The sequence below is a fragment of the Microtus pennsylvanicus genome, chromosome 5, assembly GCF_037038515.1.
Source record: "Microtus pennsylvanicus isolate mMicPen1 chromosome 5, mMicPen1.hap1, whole genome shotgun sequence".
In the NCBI taxonomy this organism is placed as follows: Eukaryota; Metazoa; Chordata; class Mammalia; order Rodentia; family Cricetidae; genus Microtus; species Microtus pennsylvanicus.
In genome coordinates, this window is record NC_134583.1 from 26,474,125 (window position 1) to 26,501,944 (window position 27,820).

The window sequence follows — 27,820 nt, forward strand, 5'->3', positions numbered from 1 at the left end:
GCACCCGCTATGAAGTAAGCACCATCTGATGGGGCCCTGCTTACATCATCCTGTCACTGGATGCTCAGAACCTAGTCTGGGGAGGCTGGAGAGATGGCTCAGCCAGTAAGGGCCCTTGTCACCAAGCCTGACAGCCCACACGGTGGAGGGAGAGCACTGACTCCTACAGGTTGTCTCCTGACCTCCACACAGTAAGGGAAAGAATGCAATGCTAATTTTAAAGACCAACCTAGCGTGGGACCTAGAATATATGTTCAACATTATAGAATAAATATAAGATGAAACATCACAGAGTAAACATGCAAGCCAAGTGTAAGACTTTGCAAGACACCCAGTGAAGGATAGTAAAGTCGGCACTAGGCCGGTGGCAGTGGGATAGACGAGGCACTTAGGAAGCCAAGTAAGGATTGGTAGGCAAAGGAAAGTGTCCCTCATTACTTACTGGTGCGTACAGCTTGCACAACAAGGTGACAAATGCTAACACAAAGGAGGAGTACAAGAACAGCAGGTTATGAACATCAGGGAAGAAACTGATCAACTGATTGAGATTTCTTTGAGATACATGGTTGCAAAGGGCTGCAGGCAGCTTATATCCAAATCTAGAAGCTGGCAGGCAGAAGTTAGCTTAAGACTTGGGAATTACTATGTCTGGACAGAGCTTGAATTGTGGGAGCTTATCTACCATCTCTGCAAGTGAACAGTGTCTGTAGAGTGAACAGAGACAGCCAAAACTCAAGTCCCTGCTACGCTTGGCCTGAAGGTCCTTAGCTATGGAACTACTAGTGGAACTACTCGTGGAGCCCAGAAGGAGCTTTCCGGTTCACGGGGACTGGGAGAGCCTGCCGTCTTTCTCTTTCTTCCCCCTTTCCTGCTTCTCTGCCCCTCCATCAGGGGCTCTCTGCCCCCATGTTCATTCTACCACAGACCCAAAGCAGCCGGCCTGACTTCCCAAACTGTGAACCAGGAAAGCCAGTGGTATCCTAAACTAAAAAGAAATGTCAGTGACAGAAAGGAAAGTGTCTGGCCTCCCCAAAGATGAGAGGAAAATGCTTGAAAAACCGGATGGACCACATAGTCGCATTTCCAAAAGGCAAGATAAGGTGACTGCAATGAATCCACGGGTCACAGCTTGAGACACGTCAACGAAGGGCTCAGAGAAGTCAAAGTGCAGCGGACTTAAACCCTAAGAGTAACAAGATGGCACCAGGTTTTTTAGCAGACAACCACCATGATGCTGTTTTTAGGCCAGGAAAGTCTGTCCCCAGGGATAGTTCCCAGGGGAAAAGAAGGAATTAAATACAAAGAGGAAAACAGTGGAAAGATGTGTTAGGAAAGGAACTGTAAGCAGAGTAATCTTGACTACTTCCTCCTCAGCTGTGATGGTAGCACAGGCCAAGCCTCCCTTACCCACATGCCTGAGATCAAAAGCAAATTTGGTTTCTTGCTTTTTAAATTCTGGAGTGTCTGTATATAAGCCACAGGAGGTTTTGTAGAGGGAGACTTAGTTCTAAGCATGAAATTCATTTATGTTTCTTAAATGCCATATACATGGTGGATCCCTATGTTTGACTATAATTTATGATGAGTAGGGGATAGAATTGTCTTATTTATGTGACCTGAGGAAATCGATGTGCGAGAAAGTGAAGGGAGAATGAAGAGAATGGGGATCCATCCACACACCCCCCCAAATCTGTGTGTATCTTTCTCTCTCTCTCTTTCTCTCTCTCTACACACACACGCACAGGCGCGCACACACACACACACACACACACACACACACACACACACACACACACACACGGTAGGGCTGATCTGGTGTCTGACGCGCAGCCAAGGCTAACCCAGAACTAGACTCCTCCCTCAGCCTGCCCAGTCGCAGCATTCCTGGGCTGAATCACCTACCACAGCAGCTGACAGCTGATAAAAGCTGTTTTACCTGCAAGCAGGGTGGGGGAGGGAATAATGCAATGTTCAATGTTGCCTGGCCAGGAGAAGCACAAAGATCACAGATCATGTCTGAGGCAAAAATCTGTGATATCAACAGGTGCATGATTTTTTCCTAGAACCCCTCAACGATGTGAATCTTAGGCATATAAAAAGGCAGAAACAGGTATGTTGGTCCATGTCTGTAATCCCAGGACTCAGGAGGGTACAACAGAAGGATCAAGAACATGAGGCCTGCCTGTGTTACACAGAAAAGGAGAAGGGGCTGGGGAAGAAGACCGAGGAGAAGGCAAGGCAAAGCAAGGAACAGTAGTCTCCCCTTAGGCGTGTTTTCAGGTATCTGTGGTCAAGAGCAGCCTTGACGAATGCAGCAGGCTCTTGAGAGAGGTCAGTTTTAAACGGTGTTACAGCGAGTAGCCTGGTGGAGCCTGTGCCGTGTCACTCTGTCTAACCCGGGACATCAATCACCTACTGGCCTGCCAGGGGCTGTTGTGGTAACTGGATGAGCTGCTGGGGCAGTGCTTGTGCCTGTAACCTTGACACTGGAGCCTAACCGTGCATCATCTTCCGCCTTGTTTCAGCTCATCTCACTGCACAAGGGAGAAGCAATGCAAGAGGATAACAGAGGCGGCCTTCACATGACTGGCGTTAGAGTATAACTGTTCTATCTTATCACTGTTGTTAGTCTTTCATCACGCTTGGTTTACTAAACCATCACCGACAGCACATGTAGCAAACTCATAGGACACGTAGTGCCCTAAAACATGTGGCTGCAGGCATCCCTGGGGTTCTACACCCTGTCCCTGTGGAGAAGGCACAGCGGTGTGCTTTAGCTAAGTAAAGAAGCAATGAGAGTTTACACATGGGCGAAAAGGAAGAGACAAAGTTACCCCAACAATGTGAACTCACTAGAGAGTTGGCAGAACAGTGGAATGAGTGTGTGTGTGGGGAGTAAACTGTTTAGGCTGTGCCTGAACTCCGCTATCCTGGAGTTCATGATCTAGAGATAAATCAGGCCTATGATAAAACAAAACCAAACCATCTAGAAGACGCTCACTAAAGTGAGCTGCTGAACAGAGAGGATAAGAAGATCAGCTGACCAGAAAGAAGGGCTAACAAAGGTACTGCATTGAAACCTGGTGAGGGGCCTGGGGACGCAGCCCAGGTAGGTTTTGCTGGCCGCCAGGACTGACACTTGGGTTCAGTCTTTGGGACACCTGTGCCAGAAGGAAAACATTGACTCTTGCAAGTCACCTCCTGACCCTCCCTCCCTCCCAACATACACATTCTCATTCTCTCTCTCAATACAAGGCTAAAAAAAGATTTAAAATGAGATTTAGTGGGGTCAGCAAGGTGACTTGGGCGTTAAAGGATGACAACTTTGATTCCTGAACACACGATAAAAGGAGAGAAGAGATTCCTCAAAGTTGCCTCTGACCCCCACGTGTGTGCTGTGGTATCTACACTCCGTCTCTTCTGCTGCCTCCATGCCCCCATTTTCAGTTTATAATACGAGGTCATCAATACCACAGAGAAAACCTTGTTTTCCTTTATACACAGCAAATGTAAACCTTCAAAGATGAATATAGTACCAAATTCCAAACACAACAAAAATTACATTATCCTTTTATGCAAGGCTTCCAAATAAAATTAAGATCTGGCTTCCAACTGGCTTAGCATGTGACATTAGGCCAAAGGAGAGGAGAAAAAACAGGAACAATACCCACCTAAGAATGTATAGTGGAACTCATCTTTGTTGACATTGCCCAGCTTCCTAAACATCCATCCCGTTCAGCACAGCTTCAGCCAATTGATTCAGAATGTAAACATGCCACCCCGGTGCTTATTACATTAAATAGTAAAACTGGCCATTTTGGACATTTATACTACTATCCACTTAGAAAACAAAGAGTCAATTTAGACCTATCTTACATAGGTTACCACAACCTAATGAGATCCAAGTCCACACATGCAAAGTCCTAAGATGTAAGTTGGTGTTTTGAGTGCTTCTAAGTGGGGGCTTGGTGCCTGTTCATATTATAAAGATGAGAAGTATATTAGAGATATCTCTGTTAGAGATAGGCATGGCCACTGTATATACTGGATTCCTGAAAGGCAAGAGAATTTCTGACTATCAAATTCTACTTTTCCATCAGTTTACATAAAATTATTATTATTTTTTTGGTTTTTCAAGACAGGAGAGAAATATCATTAAAACAAGCTATATTTAAAAATAAAACCTGGCTGGATATGGTGGCTCAAACCTTTAATCCCAACACTCAGGAGGCAGTGGCAGGCAGACATCTGAGTTTGAGGCCAGACTGCTCTATAGATTGAGTTCCAGGATGGCCAGGGCTACACACACACACAAAACAAAACAACAAAAAACCCAAAATACATAAATAAAACTTGTGGGATCGTATAGATGGCTTAGTGGTTAATAGTACTCGCTGTTTTTCCAGAGGGTCCAGGTTCTATTCCTAGTACCCACAGAGCTCACAAATAACTTCAGTTTAGGGGGTATGACACCCTCTTCTGGCCTCCAAGGGCACCAGGCACACATGCAGTACACAGACATGCATGCAGGCAAGACATCCATGTATGTAAACAAGTTTAAATGGAAACTAAAACCAAACTATAATAAAACACGTGAGTCAGTGGATAAAGGTACCTGCTGCCATCCCTCATGAACTGAGTTCAATCCATAGAACCTGCATGGGAGGCAGGGGGAGAGATCTAACTCCCATAAGCTGTGTTCTCATCTCTACACATGTGCTGTGGTACAAAGACTTGTGTGCGCATGCGTGCACACATGTACAAATAAATCTAGGAATAAATTAGGTGAAACCTTTAATGCTGTCTCATGATAGCTGTAAACATCGATATCCGCAAACCTACCAGGTACAAGCAGCCGAACAGCGCGGCTCCCTAACCGCCTGTCTGCAAGGTCACTGACTCTGTGAACCCTCTTTATCCTTCCATAGCAATCCCGTCTAGGAAGTTTCCAAAGAAACCTTACAGCTTCTCTCACGGCTCCATGTTTCCTACTTTAAATACAAAATCACTAGTAGTATCTGCATTCTGTAGACAGACACCGACTGTACAAAGAAAACATTATTATTTACAAGAAGATCTGTAAGAGCTCCTACAATCAAACATTTCCCGCAGGTTACTTCTTTCTCAATCTTCTGAAAGAATGAGAGCAAGAGATAGAGAAAGAGATAGAGATAGAGATAGATAGATAGATAGATAGATAGATAGATAGATAGATAGATAGATAGAGAGAGAAACCTGTTTTTACTCTGCCATCTGTTTTCTAACCTGGACGGATTTCCAAGGAATTACCATAGCTACCTTCTTGTAAGTCCAACCCTGAGTGAGGGAATAGACATCTTAGTTCATTCCAGCCTCTGCATAACCCATTTCTAGATTAGGAAACTCGAGTTCCAATATTCCCTAACTTGAATTAGCTGCAGAGCGCAGACTTCTAGAGCATTCCCACGTGCTTGTGCGCTTGGCTGATAACACCCCGTGTTAGTCCTTCCTGGTTTCTCCATGAATTCCCTAACATTTCCTCAGTGTTCTTCCACAAAAGTCTTAAGAGTTCCGCAAAATACCAGCTTCTCTATTATTTCGGCATACACACCGTACCTCTATAATTAGATTGACTTTTAAAATAATTGCTGCTAAACCTCAGTCAAACGGCAAAATCCCATCCAGACAGTTTCACCCGCACACAGATAACAGGCCTTCCAAACTTAACTCTTTAACATATGGTTGAGGAGAAAGAAACGACTTCATGGACCGAGCTGTTCTGTTCACGGTTTTAATAACTCCTTTTTGGAGTGGTTTTAAAAGCTTCTATTTAGTATTAAAACAATTCACTTACTGTTAAACCTTTAATCCCAGCAGAGGCAGAAGGTTCTTGTGAGTTCAAGGCCAGCCTGGTCGATGCAGCACATTCCAGGACAGCCAGGGCTACACCCCCTCCCCAATCATTAACATAATAGTGAATTTCCCTAGAAAATGTGGCAAAAGAACACCAAACAGTTTTCATAAGAGCAGAGACTGTGGTATTTCTCAAGTGTCCAAGTTTCTGGTTTACATTTCGCTTCACTTAAAGCACTGCAAATCTGCTCTACAGATCTCTCAATTAGGCCTCTCAGGTCAGGAGTTCTTACCATGTTGGAGATGGCCAGTCATAAAAAAACTGTTGTGCATACCGGTGCATATAAAAGATTGCGTTTTATTTTTATTACTACTATTTTTAAGACAGGGAGGGACCTGGAATTCACTATGTAGGCCACACTGGATTTGAATTCATAACTCTCCTGCCTCAAACTCACGATAAGCATCTGCTAACTATCTTGAGGTATGAATTACTTTTATATCACAGCAGGAAAAATGTCAAATTCAGAGATTACAAATATTTAGCACTGTGTGTGCTGCTGACAACTGAGCCCAGGGCCACACTTCAGAGACAGCACGCACTAGGGACTGGGGGTACAGGTCAGGCATAGAGCTCTTGCCTGACCTGCACCATTCTTGGGTTCAGTCTCCAACAAACAATCAAAGCAAGCATTTACCACACACCAAACCCTGCATTTTAAATATCACCCAATCATAAAATACTGTCAGATTTCTACAGGCCAAATTATCCGATGGACTCCTCATCACCAGCTGTGTGGCCGGTGTCAGGGACTTCTATGTCGTCTGGTAAGGGGAGACAAATTACGTCTCAGATTTGGGTTGCCTGGTAAGCTGTTGGGCAAGTTAGTTCCACTTTCCTTTCACTCTGCCACCTCCTTAGCAGTGGCTACAACGGTTTGTGACACTATCAGGAATTATACCCATAAGTAGATTCAGAAAGTCTACTAGAAGAGAAGCAAGCGTAACACAGAAAGATATCTAATGATCACACACACACACACACACACACACACACACACACACACACACACACACGCTTAATGGAAAACCAAAACCAAAACCCTATTCACCTTTCAGCCTGGCCTGTCTCATTCCATTAGTTTCTTGCTCTCACACAAATCTTTAAAGCTCTATTCTCGACGGTAAAAAAAAAATACTAGTAAAAATGAATAATAAAATATCCCCACTAGGTTACAGGCCAAGAGGGAGGGGAGACAAAATGGTAATCATCAATATATTTAATGAGACTCAGAGGTTTACAGATAGAAAAAAATTAGAAGGGGGGAGGGAGTGGGCGGATGCACGGAGGAGGGTGGAAAAAAACCCGTAGGATGTTACAGGTTCACCTTGCAAACTTCATTACCCACATTCAACAGCTGTTAAATAAGTCATCAAAATACTCAGATCTGTGGGAAGAGAATTTACACACTCCTGACAGTCTCATCGCCTCTGCGATGAGACACGGAATCGCTCAACTCCTCAACACAGCTGTTGCGAGCCTCGGTCGGGATCAGACCCGATCCTCCGGGGAACGAGACCCAAGGCAGAAAGTTGGGTGAGTGGCCGTCGGCGGGGCGAGGGGCCACCGAGTGTGGGTCCCCGGTCCCCGCCCTCCGCGCAGGCGGCAGAGGCCGACGTGGGTCGGGGGGTCCCTGTCAGTCACTCGGCCCTGCTGCCCCGGCCCCGGGTCCGCCCACCGCGCAGGGCCAGCGCCACGACCGCGCCCGCCGCCCCCGCCGGCCCCTCGCCGGCTGCCACGTAACCCTTCGCGGGAAGCAGGAACTGCGCGGCGCGGGAGGGGGCGGCGGGCCGGGCCGGGGCCGCAGGGCCTGCGGGGGGCTGCGGGGGTGCGCAGCGCCGACCGGGTCCTCTGGGGTGGCCTGCTTCGGCCAGGGCTCGGGACGGAGGAGGGCTCACCTCGAACATGAGCCCCAGCAGGAAGAGCATCGCCAGGCAGGAGACGATGTCCGCGTGATTCTGCAGCACGAATTCGTGGCTCAGCAGCGGCGGGTTCTTGTTGCTCTTCTTGCGAATCGCCATGGTGGAGCCGCCTGTGCCTGTGCCTGCAGGTGCTCCCTACGCCCGGCTCCGCGCTCTCGGCTGCTCAGCGCCGCGCCGCCGCCGCCTCCCGCTGGCTGCTCCGCACAGCCCCGCCGCAGCCGCTCGCTGGGGCTTCACTTCCCATCCCACAACCAGTACGCAGCCGCCGGGGCGGCCCGGAAAAAAAAAAAAAAAGAAAGAAAAAAAAAAAGAAAAAAAAGCCAGCCCGAGACGAGCATGCGCACCAGGGAGAGACCGCGCGCTCGCGCCGTGGCCACGCCTGGTGACCCACAGCGCCCCCTGTGGGCCGGAGGCCGCAGGATACGGGTAGCGCGCCGAGGCTTCGCGCCCTGCCGGTGGTTTGGGAGTCATAGGTGGCGCGAGCTTCCTGGGAATGGTCGCGTGCCATAGTATGTGCATGATCGCCCGGTGCCTTCTCTCCTTCCTGGCCCACCCTGGCCTTGGTGCTACGACGTTCTTCCACACTGATGGGCAGTTGTGTAAGCGACAGTCACCGTCCAGAAAATTTGGAATAAAAGTAGTATTTTTCGATAGTCTGAGCTCTGCTTCAGATTTCAAGCATCTGCTAGGGATTGTGGTTTACTTCCTGTAATCCCTTGGCTTGCGAGGCTGAGGCAGAAGTGCTATCCAGGGCTACATAGCAACACCTTGTTTCAAATAAAGACTGGCTTTAAACTCTTGTTTGCCTAAAACTCTTTTGTGTCTTTCTCGCCAGACTGCGCTTCTCCACTGGGAGTTTAGATTTACTTGTTACATCGTATTAACACTATTTAGGAAGTCGTGAAAAAAAGATTTCCCTTGCCATGCTCCTCTTTCCTTCTTCAGTTGAACCCAGGGTCTTTCTTTCTCCTGCAAGGTGCACTACTTGCCCAATCTAGAAGCTAAAATCAACTCATGTTGCGACTTTTTATTGCCCTTCGACATCCATTCCAGCACCAAATCAAGGCAACTTGGTCTCCTTTCCCTATTGCCACTTTCAGAAACCGGAGGAGGTGGTTATTGTCAATCCCAGCACTTGGGAAGCAGAGGCAGGCTATTCTCTGTGAGTTTGAGGCCAGCCAGGTCAGGCACCAAAGCTACAGAGACTCTAAAAAACAAAAACAAATAAACAAACAAACAAATAAATAGTGGTTATTGAATCAATGCTCAACTTAATATCTGTATTTTCATAGACAAGTTACTTCTGTGAGACTCAATTTCCTTATTTATGTATCCATTTACTTAAAAAGTAGGGATTGGGAGTTGACCCGGTACCAGGAACTCAACTGAGAATTCAGAACTCAAGGAGAAATTCAAACTAACCTATTCTTATGGACCTTCATTCATATGCAGAAAGAGAATCTTTAAAAAAGATTTTGAAAGTGAACCGTGTTAAATGGAACTGAAGCACCAGGAGAAAAACTCAGGGCGCGAGGAAGCTGTATTTCCCCAAGGAGAGTAGAGGAAGCACAAACCAGGTGGGCTTCATCTGTTGGGAGGATGGTGGTGGTCACCTTAGCAACTAAAGGAGCTGCTGCCAGGGGAGTGTTTAACCGAGAGGCCACTAGGCTTAGTATTATTATTTTCCTTTCTGGTTAAAATCATGAGTTTCACTTCTCCATAGTGATTCTTGCCTTCCAGGCCCCCCTCTGAATGTTCTCTGAGACTCTTCTTCATTGTTTTCCTCTTTTCCGTGTGGAAAGCTAGCTGGACCAAATATCCCTTTGTGACTGGTCCTGCCTGCACAAACAGGCTAGGTCTTGCCCTTCAGCACCCTCTGACCTGTCTCTTTGACCTACATTACTGAATACTCACTAAGAAGCAAGGACATGCTTTCCCAAGTGCCTTTCTGCCTTGTGTCAGCTGTCTTTGTCTGGAACATTTGCTTGTCTCTTCTACCTAGCAGAGTTTGTGGTTCCTTCAAATCTAGCTGATGAGTGACATTTTTGAAATCTTCACATATTTTCATGATTGCCCTAGCCAATCTTATCTTAGGATTCAGCTGTAGTCTAAGGAAGCTTGGATATAAAAATTATAGAGATCACTTATTTGGGGTATATAATCTGATTGGTTTATCACATATTTACAAAATTGCACTGCTGTCACCATAACCTAATTTTAGGATATAGTTTTTTTTTTCTCCCGAAGAAACCTTGTGCCAACTACCGATGTTCTGGTATCGATGTTAAATGACCCCCAACGCTTGTACTAAAAGTGTCACCCAGGGCTGGTGGGACTATGAGGAGGCAACAGAAACTGAGGAAGTATATCACTAGGAGGTTCCTATTTTTGTTGCTGTTGTTTTGTATTTTAGGCAAGGTTTCACTCCTAACACAGGGTGGCCTCAAACTCTATAATAGCCTGAGCTGACTGCAAAGTCACTGCTGCCTTCCTGCCTCGTCCTCCTGAACACTGATTAGAGGCCTGAGCCACCAGGCCTGGCTTGGGGAGAGAAAGAGGTCTGCCCTTTCTAAGACCCTGGCTTCCATTTCCCTCCTAAGACCCCGGCTTCCATTTCCCTCCTAAGACCCCGGCTTCCATTTCCCTCCTAAGACCCTGTCTTCCATTTCCCTCCTAAGACCCCAGCTTCCATTTCCCTCCTAAGACCCTGGCTTCCATTTCCCTCCTAAGATCCTGGCTTCTATTTCCCTCCTACGACCCTGGCTTCCATTTCCCTCTGGGTCTCGGTCTCTCCCTGCCCTTCTCTCTCCTGAGATAAGCAGCTTTGCTCCACCCCACCCCTCAGGTCTCACTTCACCGTAAGAAAGAGGTGAAAGAAAAAGAGAAAAAGAGAAAGAAAGACCAAGCAACCACACACTGGAACCTCTGAAAATGGAATTGAGATTGAGCTGTCTTTGCCAGCTATTTGTCACAATGACAGAAAGCTGATTACCATACTCTTTTCTTTTCTTTTTTTTTGTGTGACAGGGTTTCTCTGTAGTTTTGGAGCCAGTCCTGGAACTAGCTCTAGCTCTCTAGACCAAGCTGGCCTTGTGGCCTTGAACTCACTGAGACCCAGCACCCGGCAGCATACTCATTTTTCTGACGTGGTATGCTGTATTCTGATTGAAAACCTGCCTTCCCACTAGACCAGCGTTCTTTTTTTGCATACATTAATATACATTAATAACATTAAGTGTTTTTCAACAAGAGACTATAGCACCAAATTGTGTAGCAGAAATCTGTTCAATTGAGAGACCAAATGTATCCAAGGAAGATGAAGATTAAATACTTAAATTAATCAAAAGGCACTATGACACCACCTCAAGCCTACTGCCACAGTGGTAGACACCAGTGTTCCAAAGGGGCATGGAACCTTTTCATTGCATCTCCTAAGGCTTTGCTTTTACACAGCGTCTCTCTTGTGCTGCTCTGGGGGCCCTTGAACTCACAGACATCTGCCCATTTCTGTCTCCTGAGTGTTAGGATAAAAGGCATGTGCACCACTCCTGGCCTTCAAGATTTAATTGAAATTTATTGAAACTCAACCGGTTTTCACTAAAAAGGGACTTTACATTGACTAGAGTGAAACTTGAAGACACTCTACCTAAGAGTCAAATATTAAAATGACTTGAAGTATACCCTCCAAACATACTAATCTTAGAACACGTGAAGGAGCACTTTGTGATACATCAGTCAAGTCTTGAGTACCTACTCTGTAAGTAAGACAGGCTTAGTCTTCCTTCTTAGAATTCATACCTGGAATGGAAGCTTGAATATAAGCAAGTGTGTTATCTTTCTTTTTCTGTCCTGCAATGCATGGCCAAAGCAACATAAGGGGAAAGGCTTATTCTGGTTCCTGGTTTAGACGATACAGTCTAGCATGATGAGGAAGTCATGGGTGGGAATGTGAGGCCACTGGTCACATTATCAGTGGTTGGGAGGTAGGGAGATGCTTCTCAGTTGGTTTGAATGAGAAATGGTTCCCATAGGCTCAGGCATTTGAACCCCTGGTCCTTAGCTGCTGGCACTGGAGAAATTTGGGAGATACTGTTAAGTTGGGAGCGTAGCCCCCAGCCCCTGGCATCCATCCCAGCCTCCCTGACCTAAAAGGTGTGTATTGCTCTGGACTCCAAATCCCAGCATGCCAAATCCTGACACCTGGGGGGGGGGGTTTTCAGGACCATTCCCACAGGGTATTTAAGTGGGCTCCCAGAGGAAAAACATGTAGTTTCAGGTTTGCATCAGCTTCCTGCTGTTCTGTCTCCTTGTTATTCGCTTGGCCACCCGAGAGCGCAGTGCTTAATAAAACGATGGGCATTTTGATTTGGTTTGATTTGACCTAATTGGATTTATTTGCACTGGTGGAGCTGCCCCTTTCTTGTTATTTTTTCTTAACAGATATGACTGTAATGATTCAGCCACACAACATGGCTGTCACTTCCGGGTTCCAGGGCGAAGCATGTGCAGACAAGCCTTCAGCCAGAAGTGCCTAATGGCCCCGGGAATCTTAAAGGTCCTGTGACCCATGTGCAGCAAGGTTGCGTTATCTACATATGATGCAGTTGCATGAGCCCTTGCACACATGCGTGATGACGTAACCACACCATCCCCCTGTGAACATGTGCTAGGCAGCCCTTAAAAGCTGGAGGTGCCTTCAACACAATGCCCATCATATGGAAAAGTAAAATACCCAGGATAGCCAAAACAATCCTGTACAATAAAAGAACTGGAGGCATCACAATCTCTGACTTCAAACTCTACTACAGAGCCTGGTATTGGCATAAGAACAGACAGGAGAACCAATGGAACTGAACAGAAGACCTGGATATCAATCTATACATCTTCGAACACCTGATCTTTGATAAAGAAGCAAAAAATATCAAATGGAAAAAAGAAGGCATATTTAACAAGTGATGCTGGCATAACTGGATATCAACATATAGAAGAATGAAAATAGATCCATATCTATCACCATGCACAAAACTCAAATCCAAGTGGATCAAAGATCTCAACATAAAGCCAGCCACACTGAACGTCATAGAAGAGAAAGTGGGAAGTACACTTGAACACATTGGCACAGGGAGCCACTTCCTAAATATAATCCCAGCAGCACAGACACTAAGAAAAACAATTAATAAATGGGACCTCCTGAAACTGAAAAGCTTCTGTAAAGCAAAGGACACAGTCAACAAGACAAAACGACAGCCTACAGAATGGGAAAAGATCTTCACTAACCCCACATCAGACAGAGGTTTGATCTCCAAAATATACAAAGAACTCAAGAAATTGGACATCAAAAGATCACATAATCCAATAAAAAAATGGAGTACAAACCTAAACGGAGAATTCTCAACAGAGGAATCTAAAATGGCTGAAAGACACTTAAGGAAATGTTCAACATCCTTAGTCATCAAAGAAATTCAAATCAAAACAATTCTGAGATTCCATCTTATACCTGTAAGAAGGGCCAAGATCAAATCCACTGATGACAACTTATGCTGGAGAGGTTGTGGGGAAAAGGTAACTGGTGGGAATGCAAGCTGGTACAACCATTTTGGATGTCAGTGTGGCGATTTCTCAGAAAATTAGGAAACATCCTTCCTCAATACCCAGTAATACTACTTTTGGGTATATATTCAAAGGATGCTCAATCATGTCACAAGGACATGTGTTCAACTATGTTCATAGCAGCTTTGTTTGTCATAGCCAGAACCTGGAAACAACCTAAATGCCCCTCGATTGAGAATGGCTAAGGAAAATGTGGTACATTTACACAATGGAGTACTACACAGCAGAAAAAAAATACACATCTTGAATTTTGCAGGATAATGGATAGAGGTAGAAAACATTATTTTGAGTGAGGTAACCCAGACCCAGAAAGACAATTATCACATGTATTCACTCCTAGGTGGTTTTAAAACATAAAGCAAAGAAAGCCAGCCTACAAACTACAATCCCAGAGAATTTAAACAACAATGTGGACACTAAGAGAGACTTACATAGATCTAATCTACATGGGAAGTAGAAATTAGAAAAAGACAAGATCTGAGTAAATTGGGAGCATGGAGACCTTGGGGGAGGGTTGAATGGGGGAGGCGAGAGGCAGTGAGGGGAGCAGAGAAAAATGTAGAGTTCAATAAATATCAATAAAAACCTAAAACAAAAACAAACAAAAAAAGCTGGGGGTGCCATCTTACTCTCTCTCTCTTTTTCACTCTCTGCACACTGACTTCCCCAGACCTGTACATGCCTCCTCTAATAAACTCCTAAGCGGGTTTGTTGCGTGTTTCGTGTTTCCTTCTCATTCGTACCAGGTAATTTCAACGACCTTGCTGGAGGAAAGGCCTCCCTGGGAACAGGCTCTGAGGTATAGAGAATCACCTACTTCTAGTTCTGTCTCTGTACTTGGGTTGAGATTTGGTCTCTCAGCTTCCTGCTCCTGCCCCCTTGCCTGCTGCCTGCTGCCTGCTGTACTGGACTCATCACTCTGGAAACATAAGCCCAAATAAACTCTTCCCTTTCTAAGTTGCCTTGGTCATTGTGTTTTATGATAGCAACAGAAAGAAACTAATATAAATTAGGAGCTATATATCTATCTCTCTCTACATATATCTATCTATATATCTATATCTATCTCTCTATATATCTCCTAATTTCCTCTGTTCCCTTTCCTCCCCATCAGCCCTCCTATGTATTCTCTTGCTCTGTCTCTTAAATTCATGGCCTCTTTTTTCTTTCATTGTTGCATATATACATATACATATTCCTAGATACATGAGTCCTGCTCAGTCTGTATGTTAGCTGCATGCATATGACGGTCTCAGGGTTGACCACTTGAATTCAGTCTCATTTGGGTTCTCAGGAAACAGGCAGGAAGCAGTTGTATTCCTTGTTAGAATGTCATGAATAGCTTCTAGTCCAGCTTCCAATAAAGTCCTGTTACTCTCTGAAGCCTTATGAGCCAGAATCTCCCTATCTAAACTTCCTATTGGCATTCTGACCTCCTCTCCCACACTCCCATCAACATATCCGATTCAGCTCTGCTTATGACACCCTAGAGCAGAGGTTCTCAACCCTCCTAATGCTGTGACCCTTTAATACAGTTCCTCAATTGTGGTGGCCCCCAACCATAAAATTACATTCATTGTGACTTCATGACTGTACTCCTGCTACTGTTATGAATTGTTATATAAATACCTTATTTGCAGGATATCTGATATGTGAGCCCCGTGAAGGGTTGTTTGACCCCCGAAGGGATCAGACCCACAGGTTGAGAACCACAGGTGCAGATTCTTATACTTTTCGCTCACAGACCAGTCCCAAAGGCTTACGAACCATATCATGAAGCAGTCACAGCCACAGTCCTGCTTCTCAGCAGGTTTTCTGTACTTTTTTACTTTTATCATTGCTGTGGCAAGATACTTGACAAAAGCAAGTGAGGGGAAGGACTTATTTTGGCACACGGTTTGAGAAGGCACAGCCCATCAGGGTCAGGAAGGTGTGGCTGTGGGGGCTTGAGGTGACAGATCATGTCATGTCTGCAGGCAATGAGCAGAGAGAGAAGAATGCTGGCGCTCCTCTGGCTTCCTTCTTGTAGTAATATGGGTGGCGGGGCTGCGTCCCCAGCACCCCGGCTGCCCGGCTAGCTTATGCCCAAAATAACAACACACAAACTGTATTCATTTAATCACTGCTTGGCCCATTTCTATCTAGCCTCTTCTAGGCTAATTCTCACATATTAATTTAGCCTATTTCTAATCATCTGTGTAGGGCCCCTAGGTGTGCTTACCGGGAAGATTCTAGCCTATGTCCATCCTGGGTCGGAGCTTCATCGCGTATGTCTGCCTGGGAGCTGGGAGCATGGCGTCTCTCTGAGGCGTCTGCCCCCGAGAGGAGAGCTGTGGAGTCTGAGCTCACTTCCTCTTCCTCCCAGCGTTCTGTTCTGTTTACTCCTCCCACCTATCTTATAACCAATGAGGGCCAAGCAGTTTCTTTTTATTTAACCAATGACCTTCCTCCATCACCTTCTTGCCTCCCTTTTATTTCGTTTGTAATCCCAGCCCCATGGAATGGGGCCTCCCACATTCAAGGCAGGTCTTCCTTCAGTTAAACTTCTCTGAAAACTCCCTCAAAGATATACTTGGAGATGCGTCCCTTTGGTGATCCCTAGTCTCTTCACGTCGATGGTGGTGATTATCACAAGTCGTTGCTAACATGATGAGCACTCTCCAAGGGTCAGGGCAAAGTGACATTGGTTTTCAAACCGATGCTTGTTCTTTCAGACTATTAACTATCTTTGCTACCATCTGCTATGAGGAGCAGTAGCCATTGTGGGCAGACCTCTATATCCGTGCACCTTTGAAATGTCCTTTATGCTCAGCTAAGATGGTATAGTGCAAGCCGACTATGCCCAGAATCATTTCTGCCTAAAATGTTAACGTCCTTATAAATGTGCTCCATGACCTTGAGAAAAGCATGCCAAAATATGCGTCAGTCTTCAAGTGAGTCAGTCTTCAAACTGAGCATGCTCAGAAATGTACTTTTCACCCCCACTCCCCACTGAGATGGGTCTCTTTGTGTAGTCCTGGCTGTCCTGGACCTCTCTCTATAGACCAGGCTGGTCTTGAACACTTGCCTCTGTCTCCCAAGTGCTCGGATTAAAGGCATGGGCCACCACCATGGGGCTTGGAAATGCGCGTCTTAACTAAGTATGCTCAAGAATGTGCCAATGCTTTTCTATAGGAACACACACACACACAAACACACACACATATACACACATATATGTATATGCTGTACTGTATTGCTGTGTGTCAACTTGGCACAAGCCAGAGTCATCAGAAAGGTAGGAGCCTCAGTTGAAGAAATACATCCATGAGATTCAGCTATAAGGTATTTTCTTAATTAGTGATCAATGGGGAGGGCCCAGCCCATGGTAGGTGATGCCATCCCTGGGATGCTGGCCCTGGGTTCTATAAGAAAGCAGACTGAGTAAGCCCTGGGAAGCAAACCAGTAAGCAGCACCATCCATGGCCTCTGCATCAGTTCCTGCCTACAAGATCCTGCCCTGTTTGAGTTCCTGTCCTGACTTCCTTCAATAATGAACAGCAATATGGAAGTGAAAGCCAAATAGAGTCTTTTCTCCTCAACTTGCTTTTTGATCATGGTGTTTGGTCACAGCAATAGAAATTCTAACTAACGGCTGGAGAGATGGCTCAGCAGTTAAGAATACTGGCTGCTCTTCCAGAGGTCCTGAGTTCAATTCCTAGCAACCACATGGTGGCTCACAACCATCTGTGGTAAGATCTGGTGCCCTCTTCTGGCCTGCAGGCACACCTGTGACAGAGCACTGTATACATAATAAATGAATAATTTAAAAAAATTCTAACTAAGACAGAAGTTGGTACCAGGAAGTTTTTGCTGTGGTAGGCCTGACCATGATTTTGTGTAAATAGCGATTTTTTAAAAATTTTTTTAATTTATTTATTTATTAAAGATTTCTGTCTCTTCCCCGCCACCGCCTCCCATTTCCCTCCCCCTCCCCCAATTAAGTCCCCCCCCCCAGCCCGAAAAGCAATCAGGGTTCCCTGTCCTGTGGGAAGTCCAAGGAACCCCCACTTCCATCCAGGTCTAGTAAGTTGAGCATCCAAACTGCCTAGGCTCCCACAAAGCCAGTGCGTGCAGTAGGATCAGAAACCCATTGCCATTGTTCTTGAGTTCTCAGTAGTCCTCACTGTCTGCTATGTTCAGAGAGTCCGGTTTTATCCCAGGCTTTTCCAGACCCAGGCCAGCTGGTCTTGGTGAGTTCCCAGTAGAACATCCCCATTGTCTCAGTGTGTGGGTGCACCCCTTGCGGTCCTGAGTTCCTTGCTCGTGCTCTCTCTCCTTCTGCTCCTGATTTGGACCCACCTGGTCCTGCAGCCATTCAGTCCCAACAAAACACATAGGCTTATATTAATTTTAAAGTGGTTAGCTATTAGCTTAGGCTTATTTATTAACTAGCTCTTACAACTTAAACTAACCCATAATTCTTCTCTATGACTAGCCACGTGGTTTGGTACCTTTTATCAGTGAGGCATTCTCTTGATTCCTCTGTCAGACTGGTGACTGCAGAATTGACCTTTCCTCTTTTCAGAATTCTCCTGGTCCTGGTCAACTCACCTGTATTTCCTGGTTGGCTATGGCCAATCAGTGTTTTATTAAACCAACATAAGTGACAAATTTTTACAGGGTACAAGAGCATTGTCCTGCCGCATTTTTGTTTGAAGGAATTTGAATTTGGTACTTTTGGTTAGGAAAGCAAGAGAATGCTTTAAGTTCTACTTAATGGGACATAATATTAGAAGCGTGGAAGACAGTGGTGCTCAGAGTTATTTGAACTTTTGGAGCTGGCTCAAGAGGTTTCAGAAGAAAAGAATTTTAGTATGTTTGCCTAGAGATTGTTCTTGTGATATTTCGGTGAAGAAAGTGACTGCTTTTGCCCTTGTCTGAAGAGTCTGCCTGAGGCTAAAGAGTTTTGGATTAATTCTCTTGGCCTAGGAAATCTCATAGCAGCTTAGTATAGACTCTGTTGTGTGGTTATCAGTGGTAACTCTAATGAAGATTTATAATGAAAGGGAGCAAGCTGAACAGGGTAAATTATAAAATATAAAATTTGAGGAGAAAAGAAGCACTAGGAAGGGGAATGGAGCCAAGTCCTAGGTTCAAGGAGATAAACAGATTAAGAGATGGAATAAAAACTGGGCGGTGGTGATGCATGCCTTTAATTCCAGTGTTTGGATAGTAAAGGCTAGCAGATCTTTGAGTTTGAGGCCACACTACTCTACAAAGCAATTTCTAGGACAGCCAAGCTTAGGCAGTGAAGTGACCATCAAAAATAGAATGTGGTGAAGATGGAGTTAAACAAGGTAGCCATGTTCCAGTCCTTGGCAGCCTTGTCCACATGGTTCTTGCTTTAGAGTTAAGGATAGAAGAAAGGATTATGAAATTTGCCTCTGCAACTAAGAAAAGCCACCAAAAAGGCAGTGTTGGGGGTGTCTCTAAATAAAAAACTAGAGAGACCCATTTTGTGAGGCTGTGAAGTTGAACCGTGGATTGCCTTGGAGACCTCAAGATGTTGGAGATGCCAGAGTTGTGAGATACCTGCTGAAGAGAGTGGCTAACAGGGCGTGGAACCAGCCCAAGAGAAAGAAGTGTGTTACAGTCATCAAGGCTGAAGGGAACTGGAGATCTGAAGAACATTTTGACATCAGATCGGGGATGCAGACTTCAGAGTTTGCTCAGCTGCTTTGGTTCATGCTTTGGTCCAGTATTTTTTCACTATGCTTGCTTCCCTGTTTTGGAATGGTAATGCATATCCTATGTCATTATATGTTTGAAGTATGTGATCTGTTTTTTTTAATTTTTATTTTATAGAGGATTACAGTTAAGAGATTATATAAATCTTAGAAGAGACTTTGAACTTTAGACATTTAAACATGTTTGAGACTGTTACAGACTATGGGGACTTTTGAAGTTGGACCAAGTGCATTTTTGCATTATGATATGGCTACTAACCTTTGAGGGCCAGGGAGAGGAATATGACGGTTTAAAGAAATTGGCCTCTAAAGGGAGTGGCGCTATCAGGGGGTGTGGCATTGCTGGAGGGGGTGCGGTCTTGTTGACAGAAGTGTGTCACTGTGGAGGCCGGCTTTGAGGTGTCACATGCTGAAGCCATGCCAGTGAGACGGTTCGCTTCCTATTGCCTGCTGATCAAGATGTAGACCTCTCAGTTCCATTATCGCGTCTGCCTCCATGTCCAACCATGATGAAGACGGGCTAAAACCTCTGCAATTGTCAGCCACCCCATTAAATGTTTCATTAAAGAGTTGTTCTGGTTGTGCTGTCTCTTCACAGCAATAGAAACCCAAGCATGACATGTTCATATTCACACACACACATGCATACATACAAGCTTCCTGAATAGAATCCATATCTTCCTCTCTTCAATGAGGGTATTGCTTTGGAAAGAGCTCCCGTGCTGTCCTTACTTGTCTTAGGCGATCTGTCCTCTGACCTGTTGGTCTTGGCTGTGTTACTTTGACTCTGCGTTCACTAGGATAGGAGCCCACTCTACTCAGCTGTAGAAGCCTGAAATGAACTTATTTTTCACTCTTTCATTTATGAGAAAATACCCCCTGCGGCTTTTACTTCAGATGTTGAAACATACCACATCTGGCTAGCCATGGTTAGCCATAGGACTTTAAGTGGCGTTTGGGGTTGGCAAGGTGGAGCGTCAGTTTGGGTGATCCAGGACACTGGTGTCAGAGTTAGATATCTAGCTTATTGGTGGTGACATTTATGACAGCTGTAGCCGGCAGAGGCAGCAAGGAAAGCTTTCTGATGGCGATGCAGGGCAGACAACTGAGGTCAGGCAGGAGGACTGAGCTGTGGCTGAAGGAGTCCTGACCATCCCAGTGAGAGCATCTGGAGGAGTCCCACGCTGCAAGAGATGGCCAGGCACTGGGCTCCTGTTGTCCTCAGTCAAGCACTGAAGGTTCCACCCAGCACTGTCTTGCTTCTGTCCGGAGACCCTCTGCCATGTTCCCTCTGTCCCTCTGCACATGTCTGTCGTCTCAGACCTGGCATCATCCCATATGGCTTCCTTTCCCTCTGCCCATGCCTGTTAGGAAAATTTGCCCAAACCATCCATTTGAATGTACAACTAGTTCCTGCTTGCAACCTAACTGATATCAAGATAATGGCGTCTCTGGACCAGAAGAAACAGATGCTGACTAGAGGGGGGTCGGGGAGAATGGGAAGTGATAGAAACATGAGCGTAAGAACTCATGAGGTTTTTTTTTCTGGGAGACAAAGCAGAGAAATGAACAAGAAGTTCCAGAGCACCGAAGAAAGATTTTGCTTTTTTTTTTTTTTTTTTTTTTTTCCGAGACAGGGTTTCTCTGTGGTTTTGGAGCCTGTCCTGGAACTAGCTCTTGTAGACCAGGCTGGTCTCGAACTCACAGAAATCCGCCTACCTCTGCCTCCCAAGTGCTGGGATTAAAGGCCTGCGCCACCACTGCCCGGCTTGCTTTTCTTTTTTTTATAATGTAGTTTGACATTGTGGTTTCCAGTGGAATAGCCTACAGGAAGTCGTTCCTCTACCAAAGGTACTGCAGGAAAAAAAGACCCTGAGTGGGTTGAAGGTGATGACCTCCAGCTGCTCACCCACGGTGACGAGAAGGAGTTTGCACCACACCTCAGAGGGACAGCACTGTGCCACGATGCAGTCATCTCCCCTTGACTATTTCTGTTTTCTCTCAGAAAAAGTGTTAGGAGCAGCGTCAATGTATTTGGGAAGAGAACTGGAAAACTCACGGGAGTGTGAGTGGGTTAGAGGAACGTAACAGACAGCCGGGCCCTCTTAAGATCTTCGGATAGAAAATGAAATGAACTCACAAGCAGATTCGCTCATTTCTCGGCAACCACGTTTTCCTGTCCGCATCCAGGTGTGAGGAGGTAGGCGTGTTTTTGTCAGGCTGGTGTGGCAGCGATGCAAGGACGCTAAATATGTAAGCATCCGCGGACAAGGATGATGAAGCAAGGCCCGCGGAGGAAGGGCCAACCCGTTTCCATGACGTCACACTCTTCCTTCCCCGTGGTAAAACACAAACGTCTATAGACTGTATTCCCAGGGCTCCCTGGCTCTTGCCTCCAGCTGGATAGGACTGGGAACTAAATGGAAGATGCTGGCTAAAAGTCAGAAAGTGGGATATGTACTTTCCTCCCATGCAGTCTCTCTTACTACGCTTACCTCTTACCTCTTCCTCAGTTCAGTGACCTCCTCCCCTCCCCTTCAGGCTGTTGGCGGCAATGGCTTCCTGAATGCCTTGTTTCTGAACACCTGGTTATCTCTTTCTGGTCCCTTAGCCTACTGGCTACTGTGTGACTAAGCCCTTCACGAAATTCTCTGCCCAAGTCGTTTCTTGTGGGTCATCTTTTCCTTGCCGTTTCTCTGATATAGACGGGCGATAGAGATATGGTGCTAGGGCCTTTCAACTGGAGGCAAGTGCGAGGTTGAGGAGTTGTTGAGGATCAGATCTTTGATATTGGGCATGGCCAGAGATAGGGATGATAGACATGATTGCAGACGTTGTTTCCTGACGGTGAGATGATAGGATTATAGGAGGGGGTAGCTGAGGCAGGTCGAGAGGAGAAAGCAATGGAAGTGGGAGACGAGGCTCTAGGAGACTAATCTCTTAGCACACATTTTAGGTGGCCTTTAAGCCATGAAGACTGACCAAAAGAGAGCTAGGTGGTGGTGGCGCACGCCTTTAATCCCAGCACTCGGGAGGCAGAGGTGGGCGGATCTCTGTAAGTTCGAGGCCAGCCTGGTCTATCTACAAGAGCTAGGTCCAGGACTGGCTTCAAAGCTACAGAGAAACCCTGTCTTGAAAAACAAAACAAAACAAAACAAAAAATGACTGGAAGAGCGAGAGGGAAAGGGAGCCAGCCTGTGAACCAGACACCAGTGTCTGCTGTGAACCAGGAACAGGGAGTCTGGCAGAAGACTGCCTGGGGGGGCGGGGGTGAGTGGGTGGCAGAATTTGAGGGTGTGGGTTTTCAGAAGAACTGGGTTTTTTCAGCTGGCTGAGAACTGCCTGTCAGCAGCAATGAGAGCCACGAAAGACTCTGCCCCTGGACTCTGTGGGACGTGGGACGTGGGAGGGGGGAAAGAGCCACTTCTTGAGAATGCTCTAGGGAAAACAGGTTTCAGGTTCCAGTTAGGGCTGTAACCTAACTTCTAAGAAAGACAATGAAGAAAACATCCAGAAAGAGACAGGGAGTGTGGGCTGCCAAGAATTTTGCAGGTGGCACACTTAGGGGATACGGCGGAAAGGTTTGGAGACCGAGAAGGGACTCTCAGCTGACGTTCAAGGGATGGACAGAACCGTGTAGGGAGAATGTGGTGATTCTGAGTGACACAGAGTTTTGACCACCGACAAGAGGAAGTACATCAACCCCAAATAAGTGTGTGAGAGACTGATTTTCCACTGCAAATCACTCATATGGGGAGAGCAAGGGACTGGAATCCTCTGGCGGAGCAGGCACTTCTGAGGAACGAAAGACAAAAAGAAGTCTGTCTAAGCCACCTTAAGGCAAATGCCATTGGTTCCCAGGGTGGTTTCAAGCCATTAGCAGAGACAGTCATGGTTAGTCAAAAATCTTTGTGCTAGCCACCTGGAATACTACAGCCCCGAAGAGTTCTTTCATACATGCACGTGTGTGTGTGGGGGGCTCCTTCTCATGGCCTCTCAGTGCCCTCTTGTTGGGGCTCAGCATGTGTTGACTTTATTTGATATTGAGAACTTGTCCAGTAGGAAGGATTTTGAGGCATGGTGAAATTATCTATGGCCTTGCTGGGAAGTGGTGAATGACTTCTAATTTTAGCTTCCTTTTTAGGAGCATCTTCTTAAGGGATGGATAGGGACAGGTGACTGTGTTAGTTAGCTTTCCGTCACCCTAACAAAATACCTGGCAGAGAGAAGTTAGGTCTACCTGGGTATATGTGATGCAGCTTCGGTTACTGTCCTTGTCATCTCAGTGGACTACAGAGCAGCAAGGAGCTGGTGGAAAGTCAGCTTAAACTATAACCCTACGATTTGCCTACCAGAGAACCACCTTCTCCAGCTAGATCCTACCCGCTCAGAGTTCCACAGCCGTCGAAGGTAGCATTGGGGCCAATGCTGGGGATTAAGTGTTCAAAGGCCCCAGCTTGTGGGGCAGATTACCTACTCAAGCCGGAAGAGAGGAAAAATGCTTCTGTGATGATGTGAACGGAAGTGCAAAGAAAGTGCCCATAAAAATAACCAAGAACAGGAGGCTGCAGAGATGGCTGGGTGCACGCTTCCTGTTCTTCCAGATGAGTGAGCTTGGCTCCAGTCCCGTCCCGTGTGTCGTGTCCCCCCCCCCCCCCCCCAAGTCTCCTGGGCTCAGGCTCACAACAACCTGCAACTCCAGCTTCAGGGGATCCTAGTCCTTCTACCCTTTGGGCACACACACTTGTGATGAACACACTCAGATACTCATACCTGCAGGCCACTCAGGGGCTCCCTCCCTGGACTGCCTTCATGGCCTGCCGTGGTCTCGAGCCCGCTGCCCACTGCCGCCACTCGGGGACCTGCAGCATTTTACTTAAATAATAACAGATCCGACAAGTGAACACGCCCATTGGCTGGTTATGATCAGGAAAATCATGTGACACCCCACCCCTACCACTCTGCGGTTGCCTGAGACCCTGAGAACCTTATGAACAAAGTGGAGGGAATTTTTTTCTTTTTTTGATTTTCGAGACAGGGTTTCTCCTTAGCTTTTTGGTTCCTGTCCTGGAACTAGCTCTTTTAGACGAGGCTGGCCTCGAACTCACAGAGATCCGCCTGCCTCTGCCTTCCGAGTGCTGGGATTAAAGGCATGTGACACCACCACCTGGCTTTGGAGGGAATATTTTTAACCTTTCTAGTATGAAGCACTTCAGGGCCCGAGCTACTGTTTCTCTCATAAAAGATCATTTTCAGAAAGTGATGGATAAGAGAGAAAGGGAAACAGGAAGTGTAGACAGTGCCTTTAAGAAGTTTATCTTTGGGCTGGTAAGATGGCTCAGTGTGTAAAGGAACTTGCCACACAAACCTGGAGATGCAAGTTCAGTTCCCAGAACCCACCTAAAGGTGCCTGGGGAGAGCTGACCCCACAAACTGTCTTCCGGTCTGCTCATCCGCACTGTGGCAGTGGACAGTCCCTAGCCTAACTGTGGCTGACCGTTTCTGAGTGGCTGAGCTTACATTGCACTTTACTGTGGCCTAAGCTGAACTCCTGGTTCGCGGACAGAACTTCAGATGCGAAGGTGCTAGAGCCATCTCAAGATTAACTCTTGGTAGAGTGCAGAAGATGGGGAAAGGAAGAAGAGGAAAGGAAGAAGGCTGGGAGGGCAGGAATGGCTCAGTACTGGGATCATAGAATGGTGTACCCCAGATAGCAGGGCCTCAACATCTGGACCGGAGTTCATTTCCTAGGGATGAAGGGGACTGGTGGCTTGAGGTCCAGGACACAGAAGAAGCAGCGTGTTGGAAGCAGGTTTTGGCGCACTGGTAGAGGACCGGGAGGAGCCGTTTCCTTCCTTTCTTCCCTCCCTCCCTCCTTCCCTCCCTCCCTCCCTCCCTCCCTCCCTCCCTCCCTTCTTTCTTTCTTTTTTTTTTTTTTGTTTTTTGAGACAGGGTTTCTCTGTAGCTTTGGAGCCTGTCCTGGAACTAGCTCTTGTAGACCAGGCTGGCCTTGAACTCACGGAGATCCGCCTGCCTCTGCCTCCCAAGTGCTGGGATTAAAGGCATGAGCCACCACGGCCTGGCTTGTATTGTGGATCTTAAGAACTAGAACTGTCCATTTGAACTCACCAGGCCCTCTCTGTCCCTTGCCTTCTTCCTCTCCTGTCTGTGTCCCTCTTTCCTACTTGGCGTCCTTTTCTCTGTTATAAATAGATTTTATCTACATAACAGAATGTCTTTATTAAATGTATTTATTAAATACATTTTATTTATAATGGAAAATGTGATCACTTTCGAGTGCCATCAAACATTTAAAGATGGGGCCTACACTTGTTGGCCTGGGCTGTGATTGATGGGAAGACCATCTAGTTGATTTGCTCTGTCACTTTTTGGCCCTGGCTTCACAGAAGCTAGTGTTATAGCACATTTTTTTCTTGGGATTAAGTCCTTTAATATAGTTATTATCCTTATTTTCTTCCCATTTACCACTTGGCTTATTCAATATGTCTTTAATGTATTTCAGATCCAGAGGATATAACTTGAATTAACACTGCCTCTTGAACCAGCACAATAGCGTCTGAGCCCAGAATAAATCAGTTGGTCAGATTCTAGCATGAAAGACTATTGTGAGGTTTAAACAGTTTCATCATCCAGACTTTTTGAGATGTGTAAGCTCTATTGTTTGAAAATAATTGCTATTAAAGCGCCATCCACATAGTTAGGCCCCTCATCCCCCGCAGCCTGGGTGACAGGGACGCGCTCACTTTGTTGTTCTTTTTTCTTTGCCCCCTCGAAGGGCTGCTGCTTTTCAGCTTTCAGGGTGTTGACTGTTACTGCCGGGCTGAGCCATTTCCACATGTGTGCTGATCTGGAACTGTCCATCAGCCCTGGCCTGCAGCGTCTGTTCTCTACAGGGACCCTTTATTTGGTTGTTTTCTAAAACCAGACGTAAGCATGAGGAAACTCAGCTTAAAACCGACATCTTGGAGGGAGCTAAATGTCTCAGCAGGTAATGGCGCTTGCTGCCATGCCTTACAACCTGAGTTCCGTCTCTGGAACTCACATGACGGAGAGGACTGACTCTTACAAGTTGTCCTCTGAGGACATGATTTTTTGGAGATAAAACTAACCAACTGCCTTTGCTTTTAAAAAGTTCCAATACTGGAAAGACTAGTGACCCTTTCTTACTAAAATAAACTACCACTTTAGTAGTCTGCTGTTGGGTGCAGCTTTGCTTTCTGTGGTTTCAGTTATCTGGTGTCAACCACAGTTTGAAATTACTACATCAAAAATTCCAGGAATACCTCATAAGTTTTAAAAGGATTCATTCCAACTAACTTGATGTAACCATGACGGTCCCTAACAGGGTATCTCTGGTGCAGCGTTTCCATGTAGTATTCACTACCCACCCATCAGTTACTAACAACTGGGCGTCAGTTACCTCTGGTGCAGCGTTTCCACGCAGTATTCACTACCCACCCATCAGTTACTTAGAAATTTTGGTTATCAGATCTTCAGAACTTGTGTTCAAGTAACCCCGACTTTATTCTCTGGTGGCCCCACTTTGCATGAGTAATGATACTGGAAACTTAGATACGCTGAAGAAAAGGCCTAACCTCTGTCCATCCCTGAAACTGTCAAGAGGGCAAAAGAAGTTTATGCTAGTTTGGTTGGGTTACCTCAATGGCAAAAACATGGCTAGAATGTGTGGTGGGTGCTTAGTTAAGATGGAAAAGGAATTAAATTAGAGCACTTCAAATTGTCCATGGTTACACGTATACACTGAGGTCTTGCGACATATCCCCAACGATAAACTGGACCTCTGTAACCGATTTCCCTTTCTGTAGCCTGCCCCTGGTCTCTGTTTATCATGGTAATGGTGGCAACAGTTTTGTAACATTATCTGTCCAATCAACCCCTCATTTGCTGTGAATGACTAGTTACAGATTCTTGTGATTTGGACATGATGTGTCTCTCAAACAGCTTAACGTTCTGAAGGCTTTGTCCCCAGATGATCTCTAATATGGGTTCTGATGAGTTCATCAGAACATGTGGCCCACTTGGAGGAAGGCTGTATTGTGCCTTTGAAAGGAACCATGACCACAAACACAACATCAAAGGCTTTGTAAAGCTTGCAGTTTGGCTAGAAGGGGGGCATGCTTGAAGTTGGGCTAAGAATGCTATAGCTGGGCACTGGAGAGTTGGCTTAGAGGTTAAGAGTACCTGCTGCTCTTTCAGAGGTCCTGAGTTCAATTCCCAGCATGGCTCATAACCACCTATAATGAGATCTGGAAAGAGGTGGCTCAGGCATCATCAAGACCCCACCCATGACAGGTTCAAGGGCCCAGTGGGAGGAGGAATTTTTGTCTTTTGCCTGCTTGCCCCTCACTCTTGCTGGCAAGTCCATCTACGTTCTTGCTGATATTCCTTCACTTATATTAGAACCAACTTCTTCAGCATTTCAACATAGACAGAAGATCAGCAGCGCCAGGAATCCCCCAGGCCTTCTGCACTATATTAGGACTGATGAGACTTCCAGCCTAGGGAGCCTTTCCTGTGTGAGCGTTATTGCTGGACTGCTCAGACTACATCCTGTCAGCCAGTCGAACAAATTCCCCTTTAATATAAACAAAAGAAGAGGAGGAGGAGGATGGGGATGAGGATGA

General features: G+C 46.1%; 1 protein-coding gene across 1 annotated transcript in view; it reads right to left on the bottom strand.

The window, feature by feature from the left end:
* The window catches only part of Tram1 (translocation associated membrane protein 1), a 29,578-nt gene extending 21,499 nt beyond the window's left edge, over positions 1–8,079 (bottom strand). Inside the window, exon 1 of the mRNA XM_075971397.1 lies at positions 7,792–8,079. Coding sequence (XP_075827512.1) covers positions 7,792–7,914 — 123 coding nt within the window. The 5' untranslated portion in view covers positions 7,915–8,079. The remainder of the gene's footprint in view (positions 1–7,791) is intronic.
* Positions 8,080–27,820: the final 19,741 nt, after the last annotated feature.